This window comes from Podarcis pityusensis (genome assembly GCF_964106645.2).
Source record: "Podarcis pityusensis genome assembly, chromosome: 3".
Taxonomy (NCBI): domain Eukaryota; kingdom Metazoa; phylum Chordata; class Lepidosauria; order Squamata; family Lacertidae; genus Podarcis; species Podarcis pityusensis.
In genome coordinates, this window is record NC_138026.1 from 3072110 (window position 1) to 3094157 (window position 22048).

The window sequence follows — 22048 nt, forward strand, 5'->3', positions numbered from 1 at the left end:
CGTGGGATACCAGGGTTCAAATCCACACCCAGCCATGAAGCTCACTGGGTGACCTTAGGCCAGTCACAGTCTCTCAGATGGACCTACCTCACAGGGTTGTTGTGGGGATTAAAAGAGAAGGAGAAGCATGTATATCACCTTGAGCTCCTTGGAGGAAAAGGTGAGATATAAATGCAGGAAATAAATGAGCACAAAGGAAAGTGTTCCCTGCACCCAAATGGCCTACTTGCAGCATGAGTATCATTTGTTTAACAGTCAGTGATGTGTCAGGTCACCCAACCATTTAAAGGATCTACATTGGCTCCCAGAGCTGACCTTTAAAGCCCCAAACAACCTTGGCCCAGTATACACAAAGGAGTGTCTCCACCCCATCGTTCAGTCTGGACACGGAGGTCCACCTCCAAAGGCCTTCTGGCAGAAGTGAAGCTACAGGGAACCAGGCAGAGGGCCTTCTTGGTAGTGGTACCCTCCTTGTGGAATGCCCTCCCATGAGATGTCAAGGAGATAAATAACGACACAGCTTTGCAAAGACATCTGAAGGCAGCCCTGTCTAGGGAAGTTTTTAATGTTTGATGTTTTGTTATGTTATTATATCCGTTGGAAGCCACCCAGAGTGGCTGGGGCAACCCAGTCAAATGGGTGGGGTACAAATAATAAATTATTATTAATTATTATTAAACTACACTGGGAAAACAAGTTTTTTAAAAGCTCTTCCACCCTTGAGGAAGGGGATATGGAAACGTTACCTCCAGGATTGTGCTCAGATTCCAGTACAAAATTATTGTCATGGGGCTTCAAAACAGAATCCCTCTCTATGGAAGAAAGACAACGGAAAAATATCAATCTAGTACAGTACATACAGTTTATTGTAAAATAACCCCCCCACCCTAGCCCCATATGCAATATGTGGAATGAAAATACACTTTATGCTTGCACACATGTTTATATGCACAAGTAAAACATTTATCACTGAACACAAGACATCTGACAGCCTTCAGAGAATTGGGGGCATTTGCCTTGTGATACCTTAAAGATTTAACAAATGGATTGTGGCAGAGTCTTTTGTGAACTAGAATATCAGTCGGTAGGCGAATATAGACACAAACACAAAGAAAGAGAGAGAAAACATAGCTGGTGTTTTGTCAAACAGTAGGGTTCCATTATCAATAAAATAAATAAATAAAATAAAAACAATTAAATGCAAACAGTACAGAGTGAAAATTCTGCAAAGGAAGAGCAGTGACCATTCATAATAAAAGTGACTGACCAGTACTGAACGAGTGGGGGAAATTCAATGTGTGAAGCAGCTCGGATTTAGAGTGACAATTTTGTTTCGTCTGCTAACAGTTACTGACTCCCCCTCCTATATCAAACACTAGAAAAAGCTGAAAACCACACACTGCTCAATGGAGTTAAGCCAGATTTCTGAAACACACAGGCTAGCAAGGATTTCTTCTGTACTTTCCCCAATTAGCTCTGTTCATTTACCAGCCTCAGTTGACAGATAAGCAGTTTAGAGGTAACAAGACTTACCATAGGAATTATTCTCTGCTTTCAATGAAGTTTTATGACTTGACACCTGAGCAGAAGGTGAGTAGGGAGGATTTGGGTTTATGCGTTTCTTTTGCAGTCGCTCTGCGTTTCTGGTTACTGGATTGTTGAGAGGCGAAGTAGAAACTGCCTCTACTTGGGTACCTTTTGAGTTCTTTGAGGGAACAGCCTGGAAATTCGTAGCTGTAGTGGTTGTGGGGCCCAAGAGTTTCCTATTAAGCATCCTTAGAGGAGGAGCAGGAAGCACATTAGGGTACCCTACAGTGGTCAGATAGGTTTTTGGCTTGGCTGTAGGAATGTCTGGCATTTCTGTAGTGAGCTGCTCTGCTCCACTAGAGTCATTTTTTCCTACAGCAGTAGTCACTGCTATGTACTTATCACTGTTGTCATTCTCTTCTCCAAAGGCTTGATTGTTCCTCTGCTCTCCTGTAAATACTTCCTGCAGTTCCAAGTGTTGAAATTCCATTTCATCCATGATTTTCCTGGAGAACTCAGAATTAGTCAGCAGTGAGTGAGGAACCTGTTCTTGCTTCTTCTCTGGGATACTTTTAGGAGGTGAAACTGGAGTTCTCTGATCTTCCATGAACATTTGTGGAAAAGTAGTGCCACTCAAGGCAGATGTTCCTAATATTGTTCTCCCAGTATTGCTCATGTATGCTGGCTTCCAGCGTGTGGTTCTGTGCCCACTATTTTGAAGATTGACAGATTTAGTGACAGTTCCATGACCTTCCATTGCCACCGATTTTGTCATCATTCTGACCTTTTGGGACACACGTAGTGTGGCTGAAGAGGCAATTGGCTTGTACATAATTGCTTTGTCTTCATTCTCAAAACTGCTTGATTCTAAGACTAGAGTTTTCTTGAAGTTGCTGGAAGAGGTTTCATTCCCATTCCTAATGTCATCAATAGTTGGCTTAGCAACATGTATCCTCTTTATATCAAGAGGTTTCAAGGTAACTTGTTTTTTGGTTTTCAAGAGAGAAACCGTAGGCTGTAGGAATGATTCTAAGCTTGTAGCGTTGCTATTTCCCCACCACCTCTCTTTACTAGTCACAGGAAGCCCATTTTCGCTGCTAAGCTTTCTGCTAGTGTTTACAAAATCCAAAATATGCTGAGAGTGCATTATAAAAGACTTGGGAGAAAGTCCAGCACTGCTGTTAGATTTCACAACTGGCCTTTCACCACCAGTAAAAGTTTCATAATCTTCAAATACATAATACCGTCCTTTAAAATATTTATGACTATGGTTGTGAGAAGACATTGTTGACAAAAACACTATATGGACAGCCACAGCCTGTGCAGCAAACACCAAAGTACCATGGTTTCTGCATGCATAAGTTACTTTGCTTTCAACACTTGATAAGACTCCTTGGAATATGAGCTTATCCTGATTTTCTTCACATTGTGAAATCCCTTCAAATCCTTCTATGTAAATCAAGATGTGCTTGTGAGGACCAGCCCAGATAGTCCAGTTGCACCAGCTGTTGCCTGGCATCCTGCTCAGATCTGGAGGAGAGAAAGTTCCAGCATCGCCCTCCAAGACAGCGTGGCAACTCGTTACAGGAAGATACACCAGCAGCCAAGGGGATCCCAATTCTGTAGCTGGAAGATGAAAGAAGGTGTACAATCACCATCACTTTGGGCTCATCCACACTTCCGCTTGTTCGGAGCCTAGAAAGCATGGGTCCAAGGGGTTTTCTGTTTGTCCTATGCTTTCTTGGCACAGGTCTGAGTGGTTTTGCCTTTGTCCCACCATTTTCCTCCTGAAAACCTGCTCTTTCATGCTAATCAGAATAGATGGCAATTTGCGAAAAAACCAATTGCCATTTGTTTCAATTCAGCAGTAAACTGTGGGTTTCCTCAGGGGGTAGTGGCAGAACAAATGGAAGTTTGGAGAATCCATTTATTGAGCACAATTGGTTTATTGCAGCCAGATGTTTTGAGACTACAATTTCCATCATCCCTGACCACTGGTCCTGTTAGCTAGGGATGATGGGAATTGTAGTTCCAAAACATCTGGAGGGCCAGAGTTTGCCTATGCCTGGTTTATTGCATTAGAAGAACAACAATAAAATTGCTAGCACATTTGCAAAGCTAAGTAGGGACTGGCCTGGTTTCTTGGCCTTTATTCAATGCTTTGAGCATCTGGAAGCACTTCATACATTGTATTAGTTATGCTTATGGCAATCTGGCCAGGCAGTTTGGTGTTCTACCTGTTTTGCAGTATACCCATATTGCTCACAGGCCAACTATAGGTCTACAATAGACAAAGAGAGACGGCATAAAAGATCTGCTCAGACAAGCTCCCCTTGCCCCCCAACACACACCCCAGAAGCAGACTGCTGATGTTGACAGATCACTGGTTGGGAAACAAGTGGAAGCCTGCCTGAGTTTAGGCAACTTCAAAATAATGCTGACTCTGGACACACCTTGCGAGGTAACACAACTGCTGAACAGTTGGCTTGCGATTTGCCAGTTTTCAAGGCAAGAAAAAACATTTCTGAAGATTTATCACAGGGCCACTTCACACATCCTTTCCAGATATAAAACAACTCCACATCATCCAGGGTTAAGAATGAAGCTGAAAAATCATTTTATTTTACTTCTTGGCATATACGTGCAGTTGGCATGTATGTCAAAAGCTGACAGCCCTTGCTCCTTGGTGCTGACTGGAGGCCACTGTTGTGGTTGTGACAGTATGGAAAACACCACACTAATCTTCTGACACCAACCAGTCAATCATTGTGCCACTTGGACAAAATCTGCTGAAGAAAATGTTGGAAGTTTGTATTTCCTATCCCATTTGCTGTAAGCTATCAAGAGCACAAATACAACTATCTGAGAACTATAGGTAGTCGATCAGGGTTATATGTTTCAGAAATAACAGCCTCCATCTTCTTGCACCTGAGCCTTCACATCCAGTAACGGGATTTGCTTTGCTTGACTTCTCCTTCTCATGGCTCTGTTTGCAGGCACTGAACCCAACACCTCCCTCCCAAGGGCTCCCAACACAGAGATGCCAGGGATGTGGGGCTATAGCCCCTCCAGTTCCTCAGTTAATCTGAATCTTCTCATTGCTCAGCTGCAAAGTTCATAACCTACATAGCTGAGCCTGAAATATTGGCTTGAGGAAAACTGGCAGAGAATAAATCAAATCACAGAATCCCACTGGTGGTCATCTGAGGGGCATGAAAATACCAGATCTGCAAAATTCAAAGAACACCCTAAAGCTGGAATAGGAGAGGCAGCTGTTTCTGACATGGGAGTAATGTGATACTTTAGAAATAAACACAATGTAAATACTGCCCTGTGGGCACTTGTGCATCTAAAGTGTGGGGGATACAAAACAAACACACCACCTATCCTTCCCAGATTTAAAACAGGGCCTGAAATTTTCTCTAGCAGTTCTCCCTCTTTGTTTTAGCAGAGCCCAACCTAAGGGCTTAGTCAGGAAGAACAGCAGCAGCAGAAATCCATTGCTCACAGGCTCCTTGGCCGGCAGCAGCCCCACTCCCCATCCTGGAAGGAAGACAACTCGCCTCTAGGGATTACATTACCATTTGAATCATCCCTTTGGTATTGAGCCTGCCCTGCAGCCATACTGCACCCCCCCCCTCCAAAGTACACAAATCCCAAGAATACTTGTGCACAGTACAAAATTGCTGTCAAACCCATGAATGAATCACCTTGCTCCTTCACTGTCAATTTTAAAGCTCACCTGGTTTTGATTCCTGGGATCCATTAAGACTTGTGTCGGCCTAAAAAGAAAACCAAGGGATTTATTCTTATTATTATGCAAGTATAGCACAGATACAAGCGCTTTTCCCTACACACAGTCATTCCAGGGCTCACTGCTTATTAAGTGCCAAAATCCCATTAACTCCGGGAAGTGCACAGTTTATAGAGGAAATGGTGCGTTTATTTAACATATGTGGCTATTTCTATCAGAGGTACATGGGATATAAATGGAAGAATGAGGCACTTACATGAAGCCCTCTTGGGGCAAGATGTGTTTTGACTTGACTCTTAGGACAACACCAATACTCACCCATTCATCATGTTTTCCTACATCAAAGTTTGGCGTCGGGAAACCCCTGGAAGCTTGATTAGTAGTTTCCTTCCCTAATGAGCAAGAGCAAAGCAAAAGAAGAAATAATGCCAGTGGAAAAAGCAACTTCATCATAAAGTTTTACCAAGCCCCTCCATTAAATATTTCCACAGTTGCTCCTTTCCTAAACTATTCAGAGTCTGCTGCAGCTGCTTCACTTGCTCTCTCTTAGGGAAGCCTGTTGCTGGAATCTCTCTCACTTTTCAAGGCCAGCCAATTCTCCCTCCACCTAAAGGCACTCCATTATCCAATCAGATTACGAGGTGCCAAGGAGCACTAATTAAATAGTTGAGGGCTTGCTAGCTTGAGAGGATGTTTGCATGTTTACTTAGAAGTAGGTAAGTTTCACTTTGCTTAATAAGCCAAGCCCCCAAGAAATAAGTTTGCAGACGGACATAAACACAAATGTGGCGTTTGCTAGCTGTGGACTGTGCTCTCTAAGTTGTTGTAAAACATGCCTTTAAATTTGATAATAAAGATTGTTCCTATTTATACCATTCTCAGAGAGGTTCATGAGGCACCTGCTCTGTAGTCTTTTTAAAGGTAAAGGTAGAAGTACCCCCGACCATTAGGTCCAGTCGCGGACGACTCTGGGGTTGCACGCTCATCTCGCTCTGTAGCGAGCGAGGGAGCCAGCATTTGTCGCAGACAGCTTCCGGGTCATGTGGCCAGCATGACTAAGCCGCTTCTGGCAAACCAGAGCAGCGCACGGAAATGCCGTTTACCTTTCTGCTGGAGTGGTACCTGTTTATTTACTTGTACTTGACGTGCTTTCAAACTGCTAGGTGAGCAGGAGCAGGCACCGAGCAACGGGAGCTCACCCCGTCGTGGGGATTCGAACTGCCGACCTTCTGATCGGCAAGCCCGGGGGGTGGGAAATACCCTGGGCTTTTTAGGGGCTTTTAATAGATTTTGTGGTGCTTCCTAAAGTTTTAAAGTCCTACCTGTTGCTCTTATTGATTCATCTCTCATGTGATGTGTTTTATATTGCTTTATATTATCTATATTAACCATTTTTATTACAGATAGGTAGCCGTGTTGGTCTGCCATAGTCAAAATAAAAAAAATCCTTCCAGTAGCACCTTTAAGACCAATTAAGTTAGTTAGTTCTTGGTATGAGCTTTCGTGTGCAAGCACACTTCTTGAAGTGTGCTTGCACACGAAAGCTCATACCAAGAACTAACTAACTTAATTGGTCTTAAAGGTGCTACTGGAAGGATTTTTTTTATTTTAACCATTTTTATGTATATGATGCCTCGAAGTGAACTTCAGTCATGGGGTGGCATGGAAATATTGTTAAAAAATAAAATACATGTTTATTCAGGAAATAACTACTTCGCTAAAGAAAATCCAATGGAGTTAAATGACATTCTCAATGACTACATAGTATTAGACTTAGTATGGATTTGAAGTCAAATAATAGAATAATGTATGACACACATACCATAAAGGACCAAGGCCCATAAACCTAAGATTTCCCGAACCCATGTTGGTAAGTTTCAGCACAGCACTTACAACAGCCCCACCTTTTAAATGGTGCATTATTGGTACCAAAAAAGCTTTGACTGGATATACAGTAAAGCTGATCCTCTAGCTCCCTCTGGTGGCCATGTGTTGTTTTAGCGCCAAAGAAAGCTGATAGCTGAGTGGGCAAAGCACCATCAGCTGCAGCACCGATGAAATTCCCAAGAAATCAGTATGCTCCCTACTTAAACATTAAATGAGAATATTGTTTTCATGTTCCTGTATTACTTCCTACCAAATTATATATCTGTCAAGTGTAAACATTTTTTTTAAAAACTGGTTGTGTTTCAATGCATCCTAACAAGAAATGCAACTTGCAATATAATACAACTTAGTAGCTGGCTGATCAAAATTGTATTCTTACAGCATTTAGTGGGGCAGACTTTTCTTGGCAGATGAAGGCACAGGGAAAGTTTTGTATGCCTAGTATCTCTCTTCATGCAAGCAGTAACAGTAGGAAAGCCTATTGAATTCAATGGGGCCTGCTCCCAGGTAAGTGGGGTTCAGAAGGCAGCCTAGGCTAGCTGAACCCACATTCCACCGAAAACAATGGGGAAAGTTAGTCATGACTTAAGTGCCAGTTCAGCTAATAGTATGGAATGTCAGAATACATTTGGCAACTTTAATGAAATATCCTTAGGCTCCAATTTAATGCACTTACCTGGGAGCAAGCCCCACTGAACACAGTGGGTCTTACTTCCGAGTAAACATGCATAGGCTCAGGCTATGAGTTTACCACAAGCCTAATTCCAAAGCAGCTGTCTAGATTGCCTGGCCCCGTGTTGCTGTTCAGAGATGGCGCATGGAAGACACACATGCAGCATATATCATGCACGAAGGTTGGAAATGAAAGTCGCAGCTCAGCCACCTCTAGGGCTATGGGCTCCTCACTACCTCTCAGCCTGAGCTCAGACAGCTGGATCCATGGGCAGAAGCTGCTCGTGTTCATGGAGCAAAAGCCAGGTGACAGAAGAAAAGGGATGTCTTGTCCATTGAAAAGTGCCACTGAGGTGATAAGAATACTTTGACTGATCCCAATCCTGTGGCTTCAGTAGTTGCCTCCTTTGTCTCACCTACATTCGTAAAGACAAAGTGCTTTATATGTGTTACAACACTGTGACACCAGATGGCGCTGTGGAGCCCTGTCTTTCGGCAACCGAATTTCCCTGTATGAAGTTTACAACGCATTTAACTGAATTGCTTTTTTGATGTGTCTAGGTCCAGCCCTGCACTGAAATTAAGCAAGCAAAGCTTTTCTTTTTTCCTGCCATGGACATGAAATGATGAAGAAAATTTCCAGCTGCTAAATTTTCTAAGTGTCAGGCTACTGTTGAAGGCACAGACTGAAGACAGCAGGAAAACGAGCAGCCGTATCAAGAGTTGCAGGTTGGAATTCGGCAGCATTGTCTTCACTGTTGATGCTGTGCTCTAGAACATACAAAGTAATAAAAATGAGACTAATACCTATCCCTGTTAGCTGGAATTAGGAAGGCTGGCTTCCCAGAAAAAGTGAGCCTAGGCCCCTCCACTTTTAGAAACCAGGCACCCTGCTCACTTGGCTCCAGAGATTGTGGTGGGAGAGGCCTGGATTAGGAAAAGTGAAACTGCTTTGAAGTTTTATAAAGCCATACACATTTCCCCCCTGAAGTAGGAGAGAAAAGTATCTGATCCACAACTTTGGCTCTAACCCTGCAAATATTTGTAGAGTACCTACTGAGGTCAAAGAGGTATATAGACACAAACAACTAAAAAATTGGTTCATCAAGATTTGAACAGTGGCCTTACTCTGTGAAGACGGCTTTGAACGGAGACCAAAGAAGGTAATCTAAGGCCAATGTTTTTCAGACAAGAGAACATCTGTTTCCTTTCACTGCTAACCTGCTGTAAGGCTGTCCTGAAATGAATACTGACGTCTGTAAGTAGAGACGTTGTTGACATAGCACCTAATGTGATTTTTCTGCATAGGAAGGTGTTCCAGAGGCTGGGAGAGACATGAGATGTTTGTGTGTGATTGCAACATGGACTGGGATGGGCAATGGATGCCTCCCAAGCAAAACATTTATGCAAGGAGTGTAGGATTTCTCTAAACAGTATTTTGGGAACAGGAATATATTTTGGGTCTTCAACAACTAAGAAAACTAGCCAATGCCCACAATGCACACACACACACACACACACACACACACACACACACACATTGGAAATATTACAAAGAAGAATGGCATGCTAACAGTAGTGATGGCCGGGAATAGCTGGGCAGCCTAACCAGAAGCTCCTGCAGTTTGAATAGTTGTGCAGAAGAAGGAGTTTCATTAGCTTCAGCTTTCCATTCAAGGGTGAAAAAGCAGCCCTTGCAAAAGTTTCCCTGTCTACACAGGTATTTAAATAAAGAAGCCCTGCTGCTTGTAGCCATAAGTGCCATGGAAGGGATCAGGCTGCAGCCATAGGAATTTATTACAGCCATTTGAGTGACATCCCCCTGCCCCCCTCCCCCCAAAGAGGCTTTGGGCCTTGAATGGTTAAAGAAAGACAGAAATGCAAGAGATGTAGTGGCTCTGACCATGAAGACAGTGACTGCCCGTTCTTTGCTCTGGAGGGTTGATGAAGCAGCAGGCCAGAAGCATCTGCATGGTCTGGATGGAGTTTGCTTCCTCAGGAGAAGCTGCTTGGCTCTTTCACTTCTCTTGGTAGGTGGAAACTTCTTGTTTTGGAAAAGTATTTTCTTCTGTCTGATGGATGCATGTTGCTTGCTGCTGTACTACTCTAACCAGCTTTGTAATTTTTAAGATTGCATTTAAGGTATCAACATTTTACAGATGTTTGTACAGTCATACCTCGGGTTGAATGTGCTTCGGGATGAGCGCGTTCGAGTTGCGCTCCGCGGCAACCCAGAAGTAACAGAGCGCGTTACTTCCGGGTTTTGCCGCTTGCGCATGCGCAGATGGTCAAAATGGCGTCATGTGGATGCGCAGAAGCGGCGAAAAGCGACGCATGCGTGCGCAGATGTGCCGTCGTTAGTTACGTTTGCTTCTGGATGCGAACGGGGCTCCGGAACGGATCCCGTTCACATCTAGAGGTACCACTGTATTGCTGTTTTTATGTTGCCTTTATTTCTTGTTCTTGTATGTTGCCTTGTGTGGCCTATAAATACATGGAATATAAATAAATAAATCCAAGGGTAAATATTTTATCTATAATATCCCTTCTCGCAATTAGCAGCTAATAGGGATGATTTCCTTGCTCCTTTGATATTTCACTTTATCTTCAGTACCCTGCACTCAGCTCTCACCTGTGGCTCCTGGAAGCTGTCGACATACGACAGTGGCCACATTCCGGGAATGGCTTCAACTGGCCAGCTAAACCAGGTGAGGATAGCCGATGGGTCTCAAACCCTTGGTAAGTGGGGCTCCCCCTGTACACGAAGACAGGCTCTGGAGGATTGAGTGGATGAGACCAATAGTGGGTCCAATGGTCAAGGAGGCGGTTTCTTCACGAGCTGCAGAGGGAAATGTGGGGCAGATGGGCCTTGTCAACCTGAGAAGGTAGCTCATCTAGAAGGAGGAAATCTTTGACCCTAAACCTCCAGTGCCTTGCAGGAGATCTTCGGGAGAAGAAAAGGCCAAGGAGTAAACCCTACACAAATCCAGAGTGGGGTCCCTAAAATGGTTGGACAGTGCCTTGTGCGCCTCCTTCCGGCAACTCCTGCAGCCCAGCTGGTGGCAGATAAATTGTTCTGTTTTCCTTTGGACCACCTCAGCCAGGCCGCAGGGTGGGGGTCTTGTTATCCGGGCAGAAACTTGTGTTTCTGTTATGCTGCTTTTTTTCTTTAAAGAAATGCAACAGAAGCATCAAGCCTTTGGTAAATCATGCCACATTGATAAAAATCCCTTCAGTTCACCAATGCCTTATATTTCCCCTCTGGCACACTTGAGCCTGGTGCTTGAAACGGCTGAATACTTTTACAGCACAGCACACTCCCATGTAGGAGTGCTAACTGGAATAAAATTGGGGGGGGCAGGTAAGCCTTGCCCCACATGACTGATCACATGACATGGTGCGTGCACATCATTTGAATGGCAATGGCCATCAACTTTAGGGGGAGCCGAAGGGACCTTGGCCCCTAGGAGTTGGCTTCTAGGCTCCCATGTATGACTGCTCTGAAATCAGTGTTCAGGGAAGGGTTGCAACCTCAAGTCAGTTTTCTTTTCCCACAGCAGGTGTCACCATTGCATACTGCTTTGTGCTAAAAACAAACAAGCCAGCTCTTGGAAATCTCAATGTTTATTAGACTTCTAAACTGCTCAGAGAGATCTGGGGTGTGGGAAACAGAGTATTTTGTATCCTGGTGTTCATTTCAATGCAAATATCCTTGTTACCAATGCAAATCTGCCTATGCAAATCTGCCTGTGCGGAACCATGAAGGTTTAACGGCAGTATCCTTTGTGACCTTGGAAAGGAAATGCCGTTCTCGCAATTTGGTGACTGCTAGGGACCCGTGCCCGTGACCTTTCAGCATGCGGCAATCCTGGTTTAAAGTTAGCTCATAAATGACACACATGAGCTGGCTTCACAAATACCATATGCAATTCCAACTGCTGCTTTTTCAAACCCAGTGTTTCTTTTCTGTGACACTCAGGGCTCAACCCTGTAATTCCCGTGCCCTGCGAAAACTAAGCCTGCTACCAAGCCTAATCATGTGGAAATGAAACAATAGCATGTTTATTTCCTCTTGGCCTCCCCTACTCTCCCTTCCTCCACTCTTGTTTCTCCTTTGGCAAATTTTAGATTGTAAGCTCCTCAGGACAGGGATTTGTCCTCTGAGAAGTAGAATCACATGGATGGCCATATATAAATAATAATTCTACCCGTCTTACTGAATACAGTTTTGTCTTTTAAAAAAACCCCCCACATACTTTTCTTTTATTCCCACCCCCAACTCTATCACAGGATTCATGCATAAGTAGTGTTTGGAGATGAACATGTGATATATTCCATGAAGAAACATGGCCTTAATACAATAATGGTAAAATGTGTAGTGGCTGATATAAGGTGGTGGTGATACATTAATTGCAATTGCTAGCTCAAAAGTCGCAGGGCTTGATCTAGCCAAGATGAGCAATTTCAGGTGCCCGTATGCTCAACTCTGTCCCACTGAACTGAACTCAACTGAACTCAACTCTGTCCCACTGAAAGGGACCCCAAAGAGCTTAACTTTACTTGGCTCAGATCATGCCTTTCCACATCCATAGTGCTGACACCCCTAAAGTCCGAGGTAAAAAGGTGAAGGTAAAGGTACCCCTGCCCGTACGGGCCAGTCGTGACCGACTCTGGGGTTGCGCGCCCATCTCGCTTAAGAGGCCGGGGGCCAGCGCTGTCCGGAGACACTTCGGGTCATGTGGCCAGCGTGACGAAGCTGCTCTAGCGAGCCAGCACCAGCACAGCACACGGAAACGCCGTTTACCTTCCCGCTATAAAGTGGTACCTATTTATCTACTTGCACCCGGGAGTGCTTTCGAACTGCTAGGTGGGCAGGAGCAGGGACCGAACGACGGGAGCTCACCCCGCCGCGGGAATTCGAACCGCCGACCATACGATCGGCAAGTCCTAGGCGCTGAGGTTTTACCCACAGCGCCACCCGCGTCCCTTAAAGTCCTAGGTAGGTTGTTGTTATTACCTTAATTTTGATATCAGTTGATTTTTATGATTTGTTTGTCTTTGTTGCTGACTAATTTCATGACAATGTCTTATGCTGACTTGGAAGGGAGCCCAAGGGCATACCCTCTAACATTTCTCCAATGAAAATAGGGACGTCCCATTCCATAATGATAATTTTAAAACTTATACCCCACACATCTTACGGAGTTGCCCCAGCCACTATGGGCAACTTCCAACCTATATAACAATGTAATAAAACATTAAAAAAAAAACCCTTTCCTGTACAGGATTGCCACCAGATGGCTCAGGGGTCAGATAACTCCATACTCTCCAATATTTCTCCTTAAGAAAAGTAGGATTTTCCAGGATCAAATCAGAAACTGGGACAGCTTCTCTAAATCAGGGATGTTCCCTGGAAAATAGGGACACTTGGAGGGTCTGCAAGGATCATCTAGTCCAACCGATGGAAGCAAAAGCTCTGAAAAAGCTCAATATGGAAGCCAAATGGCCGAAATATTGGGAAATTTTGGAACAAGATGGAGATAGACTGAAATTGCAGAGTTTTGAGAAATTAAAAAACAAAGTGCGAGACTGGCTTCATTATTATCAGATAATGGAGGCATATAATCTGGATAAGAAAATTGGTTTCCAGGTGGAAAAATCAAAATTAGAAACAGAACTATTAGAACCCAAAACTAAGATTTTGTCAAAGATGTATAACTTGCTGTTGAAATGGAATACTCAGGATGAAACGGTGAAATCTGTTATGATTAAATGGGCACAAGATGTTGGTCATAACATAACGATGGCTGACTGGGAACAGTTATGGACCACAGGTATGAAGTTTATGGCATGTAATGCCCTAAGAGAGAATATTATGAAAATGATTTACAGGTGGTACATGACCCCAGTCAAGCTTGCAAAAATTTATCATTTGCCCGATAACAAATGTTGGAAATGTAAAGAAACTGAAGGTACATTCTTTCACCTTTGGTGGACGTGCCCAAGGATTAAGGCTTTCTGGGAAATGATATATAATGAACTGAAAAAGGTATATAAATATACCTTCTTGAAGAAACCAGAGGCCTTTCTCCTAGGCATAGTCGGTCAATTGGTGCCAAAGAAGGATAGAACCTTTTTTATGTATGCTACAACAGCAGCAAGAATACTCATTGCAAAGTATTGGAAGACACAAGATCTACCCACTCTGGAAGAATGGCAGATGAAGCTGATGGACTATATGGAACTGGCAGAAATGACTGGCAGAATCCGAGACCAGGGAGAAGAGTCGGTGGAAGAAGATTGGAAGAAGTTCAAAGATTATCTACAGAAATATTGTAAAATTAATGAATGTTAGAACGATGTTGGATAGAAATTAAGTGGTTTCTAACTGTAATGCTTTAAGGGAATATGAAAAAGGGGTTTTTAAGAGGTAAAAATCTAATGTTACTATTTTAAGACCAAAGATTAGGATAAACAAAGAGGGTAAGGATTTGCTGAACCAACAAACTGAACTGGAATACAAAAAAGGGAGGTATGAGGAGGTCTGGGAAACAAGCCAAAGAAAAATAAGCAATGGTAAATCTGAGTGTTTTTAATCATTTTTATTTTGTATTTTTTTTCTTTCTCATTTTTTATTGTAATATCTTTAAAAAATCCTAATAAATATCTTATAAAAAAAAACAAGGATCATCTAGTCCAACCCCCCACAATGGAGGAATCTCAACTAAAGCATCCCTGAGAGATGGCCATCCAACCTCTGCTTAAAAACCTCCAGAGAAGGAGAGTCCCCAACTTCCTAAGGGAGTCCCTTCCATGGTCAGCTCTTCCTTTCAGAAGGTTCTTCCTGATGTTGAGTCGGAATCTCCTTTCTTGTAACTTGAATCCATTGGTTCTGGTCCTACCCTCCAGAGCAGGAGGAAACATGCTGGAAAACAGCCTGAGTCAGGCCCCGGCTCCATCTTCTCCAGTACCGACTGCATGGACAGGCGCCCCTGCCCCCAGCTCTCCAGCCTTTCCCAGCCCTTCTCCCTGGATTTATTTTTATCTAGAGATATTGCGGACAAAACCTGATACCTAATACGTGCTCAGCATGTGCTCTGCTACCAATAGCCCCACCCAATGTAAAGCTTCCAGGTGACTGAGGTTTGGGCTTGTCTTCAGTGCATGGTGGCTTGAACCTCCAAGCCCTTTGCCATGGAAGGAACAATGCTCTTTGAGCCACATGGTAAGAGCAAAACCCATGAGCAACACAAGAAGATGCCCTGTACTGAGTCTGACCATTGATCCACCAAGCTCAGCATCAGGGTCGGTCCTGCTTCAGGGGGCAGGATCCACAGTGGCAGCAGATCCCAAAGTAGATCTCTATTCCTTCTCTTGTTCCTGATCTGCATCTGCACTCACCCCTTCTTCCCTGGCTGGGATGGGGAGGTGCCATTTTGTGCTTTGCCTCAGGTGTCCAAATGCCCTGCTCAGCATTGTTGTCACTGACAGGAAGAAGCTCTCCAGGATTTCAGACAGGAGTCTTTTCCCAGCCCTGGAGATGCTAGGGGTAGAACGTGGGACCTTCTGCATGCAAAGCATGTGCTCTGCAACTGAGCCTCATGTGGCTGGACATTGTTTAATAGGCCTGCAGAGGATCAGGGATTTCAAGGGATGCAGGAAAGCAGGGAAGATCTGCAGCTACCTGTGCTGCTTATGGAATGGAATTGGAGGGCGGGGGAGACAGGGCAGCCACAGGGTATCTCAGCCTGGTTACACTCTGGTGCTTAGCCAGGTTGTTTTCAGGGAAGAAATGGAGTGGGCTTGGGAGGATACACAGAAAGAGACTGGCAGAAAACCTGCTTGTGTGGCTGTGAGATACAACAAGGCAGGCTGGCAAGCGGCAGTGGCAGCCGCTCCTCCCGCCCTGTGTTCTGTGTGTGTATCTGTACCATCTCTTCCGCCCACTTTGCTTTGATCAATTAAAAGCATTTTGTACCTTACACAGACCTCTCGCTTCCTTGGTGCTTTGTCTCCTTGCCTGCCTTCCTCCACCCCCAGTCCAGCTTCTTTTCTGCTTCTCCCGCCTCCTCAGCTGATGCTGACCAGCCCCCCGCCCCCCCTCCTGAACTTGCTCTCCCCCTGCCCCCCAGCTCCCATGCATGTGCTACTTGGGTGGGTTAAAAAAAACAAACAAACTTTTAAATAAAATATCTATTTTATTTGGGTGCATCTCAGGGTTCACCTTTCTCTTGTGCACAGGTTGTTGCTGTGTTGGCTTCAGAAAGATCAGTGCTAAAAGGCTGAAGATGAGAAATAAACATTAATGTTATTTACACAGGATTTCCTGGTCATTTATGTTTTAAAGAGATATTAGCACTAATAGGAGAACACATTTCAGGCTATTAGAAACAACAGTAAGCATCTTTTTGAAAATTGTCCTTGAACATTGTCCAGTGGGAGAATTTGCAAATTGGCTAGGAAAACCAGCTCTACAATACTATGATTCTAAGTCTGCAAATGACCAGTTTATATACCTTGCTAGATGCTGCTACTTTCATTAGTTTTGGCATGAGCTGAGCATATGGGTAGGACCACAAAATGAAGATAACATAACATCATGAGCTGTATTGCTGAGGTTGGGTAATAAACTTATGCCTGTTTTAACCAGCCATCAAGGCCAGACTCCAAGGCCAGTGAAATAAACAAAAAAGTGGGGTGAGGTGGGGGAACTGATACTGAATCTTATTTAAACAGACATTTTAACAACTTGGAAAACTGATTTTTAAAAATTATTTTACTGAAAGCTTGTTGCTTCTTTTATTGCCCCTCTAATTTTTCTCTTCTCCTTCCATTAAAAGTACTTTGAGATCTTGGGGGCAAGTAGTTTCTTTATGACTAAGCCACTTAAAATGTACTTTGCATGCAATAATGATGTTGTAAACATCCACTTTGATTGTGCAAAGTAGCTCTCTCCTCAGGTCTTGGTATGGCTGATCCTCTTAAAAAAATTAAGAAGCCAGCTTTAGGAAGTGGCACTTGCCAGTCCTCGTGGGAGCAAAAGGCAGGTTTGGTTTTTAAACTAATGGAAAAGAAAGAGGCACTTTGGTTTAGGCCTGATGAAATGAAACAGCTTGCATTTATATTGCTGGTTTCCAAGAAGCAGCATTAAGGTGTATGGGCACCAGGATTTGCGGGGTGGGATGATGCCACTAGCACTATCCGTTTGTGCACCTACACGCTTCCTCCCCCTGCTCAAGCTCTGCATTTGTAAATAAACAAATAGCACAAAACCACTCAGTCTCAAATATTCTCTCTGCCCAAGGAAGCTCAGCCTCTAGGTACAAAAGGAACTCTTTGAGAAAGGTCACACAAAATAATGGTAGCAACAGCAGTAACAACCACGACATCAATGTCAGGCTGTATGCAGAAATCCGCATTCTCTTCAGAATATTTGTACTGAATTCGTTTAGCATGTTCCCTACCTCCCCACCCATTTCATTTGTGAAATTGCACTTGGCATCTGTTCTCCTCCTGCAAGTCCCACCTGGGTTCATGGGCTGCCAAGCTTGAAGTTGGCAGAACCTGGAGTCATAACATACAGTGTACCAGTTAGTCATGAAAGTATTTCGCTGTAATATAAAGTTGAGCTTCTGAGTTCAGTCTGATCGAGCCACAGTGATAAACTCAAGGAGGTCTTACGATGCTGTAATTTAGAGTTTATAAAGCATCACTTAGGCAGATGCCAATTAATGCTGGTGGTTTGCCTTGTTTATGATGTGGCAAACTAATTAACCCAACACACAGAGGTGTGATCTGCATTCAAAGGAAAATGGGAACAGGCTGTGCCCAAATGTAACAAGAGAGTGTACTAAAGAGACCTTCCATTATTCCTTCTCACATCAAGCTTCTTCCAGAGCTAGAAAGAATATGCACATCATAAATGGATATGTTGACTGCCAGTCAAGCACACACTTGGATTCCCATCCACTGAAGTTTAGACACCAGGCTACAGAATTCTGCAGTTTCCAGGACAAGGGAAGGCCCATCTAGAGCGCACTGTAGCAATCCAGTCTTGACGTCCCCAATGCCTGCACTCCTGTGGATCAAGCTCTTCTGGTCCAGGAACGGTCATAGCTGCCATACCAGGCGCAGCTCATAAAAGGTACTTCTAGCCAATGAGGCTACTTGGACTTCCAGTGACAAAGCTGGACACAGAAACACCCCAGACAGCATGCCTGCTCTTTCAGGGGGAATGCTACCCTGGGCTGGGCAGCCAATTTATCACATATGGGAACCCACCCTCCCCAAGTGCCTTGATCTTGCCATGAATCAAGCATAGCTTATCTCCCCACACCCACCTCAGCACTGCCTGTAGGCTACAAGTAGTGTTGAGAGTGCAACATATTTCTAAGAAGTAGTCAAAGAGATAAAGATCAGCATCAGCACGCCTGAATAGCATGAGCAAAGCCAGTTCAGTGGTTCCTGTGTTGACAGGAAGAAACATATCTGTGGAACTAGCAGGGTACACACACACGAAGGATTGAGTAGGGAGAAACACATTGTAATAACTGAATGTTTCTACTGAGGTGAGTGAATAATTAAAGCAGTTAATTCAAGGCTGCCTTTCCTATGAAATGGATAGCAGCCCATATAAACAGGAAAGTGGGAAGAGGCCAAAGACTAGAGATTTGTCATGGAATATTAGCAGGACATTATAAGTGTACATAAGGTGTGTTCAGAAAGGAGAACTGCTGGAAGGGCAAGAAGGTGTGCAGTGCCAGGTGGGCCTTGCATGCCGGGTAAGTTTTTGCACATGGGAGGCAGACAGCTTTCATTCAAAAGTCCTGTACTTCACAGCTTCCCACTGCATGCATCTGTTTCCTATGCCAGCTGAGGACCTGCACAGTGGCAGAATCAGCTCCCAGCCAGTGGGTCCTTCTGAATTCCTGGCTCCCCTGCCAGGCCCTCACTTGGTTAATTGCTGCCACCAACCATGTTCCCATCTCCACCATATGCAGTTCAGGAAACTCAAGGTGTGGTTTTGCTACCGCGGGCAAGGTATTCTGTGAAACATCCTATCACTGTGTTCTTTAACTTGGGGTTAAAACTATTGTGATGAATTTTGGTGTTCAGGGTTTGGCTAAACAGTGTGGGGGGTCCTATTTACTGAACACAGCATGTTTCCTACTCATGCAACAGTGAAGCTTGGAAGAGGAAAATCCAATGCCTCTGCAACTGACCTCCCTACTTCACCCCGCCCCCCAATAGATGAGATGACTGAACAGTCCACTGAATGTCACACAAATCATGCTGGAAGCCATCAATTGCTGTACTGCTTGTCAGGTGAAGTTAGTATCCTGGTCACCTTTCCACATGAAAAAGCAAAATGGGGATATGTGTGTTTCAATTTATCAAGCTCAAACTAAAACCATCTTAGATGTACGGTACATAGCTGTCAGGGTCTCCACTGCCCCAGAATCAACAGCTTAGCCATTGCCAGCAGCCCTGGACCCAGCAATGACAGTGAACATAGTAAAAAGCAAAGAAACTGCTTCTCTTTGCTTCCCCCATTCTAAAGACAGGTAACCATTGCATGTCATCCCTCTCACTTCTCTTTTTCACGTTTCATTGATCTTACTTACCTAAAGCTCTTGTGAGACCTGGACTTCCATTAACTTGCAGGTCAACTTTTCCTCCTCCTGCTTTGTTTCTCCCTTCTGCAGTCTCCCTGGCTCTCTAAATGCCTGCCCGAGAAATACCCAACTCTCTCTCTGTAGTAGGAACTGTGTAAGCTCAGGGTCCAGGCAATGAGAATTGGGTCGCCTGCACAATTTGTAACCATTTAACTCTCTTGCATTTCTGTATTGGTGCTCCAAGCCACAAAGCCATTCCTGTTTGTCCTTTGTCATTTTGTAGAAATAAAATAAATAAAGCATAGCATATGGTGTGGGTTGTTGCTAATTCCCCTGAAGAAACAAGATAATATTGGCATTTATTGATTCCTGCCAATTACCCCCAAATGAGCAAAGCAACATGGGTCATTTCTAATGTAATTGTGCCAGTAGCAATAATTTCTGTGCCATATAAAGATCCTCAAAGTAGTAGCTCTGTGAAAATGTCTGTAAGTAAGATTCAGGCTCGTGTCTGTGAGTAGATTTAGTAACAGCCTCTGACAGATGACATAGTGGAGATTTCTGCTAATTCTCAGATTTCAGTATCAACCTCAACATTACACAATTACACACTGAATAGCTGGAGGAATTGAAATCATTCCTAGAGTTGTTGGAGCTTTTAAAAAAATGCATTTTAAAGTTTGCCTAGCAATAGAGGAGACTGAAAACACCCCATATTGGCCAATATGTTTATGACATCTCTGACCTGGTCTTCCAGTTTCTCTTTATCAGTCTTCAGTTCAGTGTCCACTCTCTCTCGTCTTTATTGATAGCTCTGTTGTCTCCTGACAAGCCCCCAAATCTTGTCCAGCCTTTAAAAGTGAGGAATTTGAAACTTTCAGGAGGCTGGAAGAGGGTGGCTCTGTTGATTCAACTTCTGTTGCTAAGTTACAGGGACACAGGTGGTGCTGTGGTCTAAACCACCAAGCCTCCTGGGTTTGCGGATCGGAAGGTCAGTAGTGTGAATCCGCACAATGGGGTGAGCTCCTGTTGTTTTGGTCCACTCCTGCCAACCCAGCAGTTTGAAAGCATACCATCGTGAGTAGATAAATAGGTACCGCTGCAGTAGGAAGGGAAATGGCATTTCTGTGCACTCTGGCTTCTTGTCTCGGTGTCCCGTTGCACCAGAAGCAGTTTAGACATGTTGGCCACATGACCCGGCTCCCTCGGCCTGAAAGTGGAGATGAGTGTTGCACCCCATAGTCGAATTCAACTGGACTTAACTGTCCTGGGGTCCTTTTCCTTTACTTTTTTTACTAAGCTGTCCTCTTACTGATCTTTTTTGAGCAATCTTTTGCAATCTTCTGGTCACAAAAATCTTGCAAAGGACCTAGTAAACCCTTTGAGAAGGTTGCATTTCTTATCTGAGTCTCTAGAAATCCCAGGAATGCAAAGGAAGCAGGTAGGACACTGCTGAAGAGTAGAAGGTGAGGAATCCAGGGGTCTTGATAGCCTCCTTTGATAGAGGAATTCCCCTGCTTAGGGGCAGGTGATGGGATAGGAACAGGAGGCTTGTCTTTGAATTGTGGGGAAAAGGAGATGGTAGGTTAACTGATGCTCATTTTGTCTCCCTCCTGGAGACATCCACAAAGAGAGAGAGGGCACAAAGCTTTGTGTATGTTAGTTTAGAGATGCAAATTTAGAAATAATCACTCCAGTTTAAATATAAATACTACTAATATTGCCACAGTTGGGTAGACTGTTTCAATTTGATGTAATATTTGTATGCTGCTTTTGGAACAACCAAGCTGAGCTGAGTCAGCTCACAACAACAACAACAACAACAACAAAACCTAATAAAAACAACTGCTAATACAGAAAAAATGCAATAAAGGTATAACAAATACAATCTATGAATCAAAACAGTATAAATTGCAATATATGAATGTATTATAATCAATAATATGCCAGTAATGTTGATCAGCTCTGAAGCAACACTCCCAATCATACCCAAACAAGTCTCCCCATCTCTCCCCTCTCACCTGAAGACTGTGACCAAGTTACCTGTTTGTCTGCTCAGTCTGCTGCCGAGCTACTAAGTGTTGATGGGAAACTTCAATCCCCCAGTTCTCCCTTCTTATGGTTAGGCTGGGTATGGTCTGAAGGCACATGAGGCCACAACTTTGCTGAAGCTAAGCAGGTCTGGGTGTGGTCAGTTTCTGGATGGGTGACAGCTTGGGAATCACTAGGCCACTCTGGGTTCCATGGCTAGGAAAAGGTGGGATAGAGAAGTAACAATATAAGAGTAAGAATTCTCTATAATTAAATTGGACATGGACTGAGAGCCCTTCAAACAGAAGCCTCTCTCCTTTGTAAAGTAGAACACGTGGACACCCAAGGCAATCTTTTCATTGCGGCATTTCAGCAGAGCCTTGAAGAGGAACCAGGCAGGCATGGGGAGGTGCTTAAATTTGGATAGTGCCTCCCTTTTGGGGGGAGGAAATTACTACGTGTTTTGGAACCTCTGCTCTTTAATTCCAAGGGCACAGGCTGTAGTGACTCAAGCTGACTGATGATTTATCCCAGCAATCTGCATTAGGGAAAATCCCATACC

At 44.0% G+C, this 22048-nt stretch overlaps 1 protein-coding gene across 6 annotated transcripts in view; it reads right to left on the reverse strand.

Moving 5' to 3' along the window:
• Positions 1-20651, reverse strand: part of LOC308472466 (uncharacterized protein) — a 26789-nt gene extending 6138 nt beyond the window's left edge. Inside the window, exons 1-5 of one of the 6 annotated variants that reach the window (XM_080997368.1) lie at positions 16065-20651; positions 5600-5673; positions 5270-5309; positions 1534-3153; positions 747-812 (exon numbers count right to left, since the gene is read on the reverse strand). In XM_080997368.1, the coding sequence (XP_080853494.1) occupies positions 747-812; positions 1534-3153; positions 5270-5309; positions 5600-5673; positions 16065-16143 (1879 nt within the window). In that variant the 5' untranslated portion in view covers positions 16144-20651. Of the gene's footprint in view, positions 1-746; positions 813-1533; positions 3154-3980; positions 4317-5269; positions 5310-5599; positions 5957-8256; positions 8624-16064 lie in introns of those variants that run through there. The other 5 variants (XM_080997367.1, XM_080997371.1, XM_080997370.1 and 2 more) reach the window with 5 other exon arrangements.
• Positions 20652-22048: the final 1397 nt, after the last annotated feature.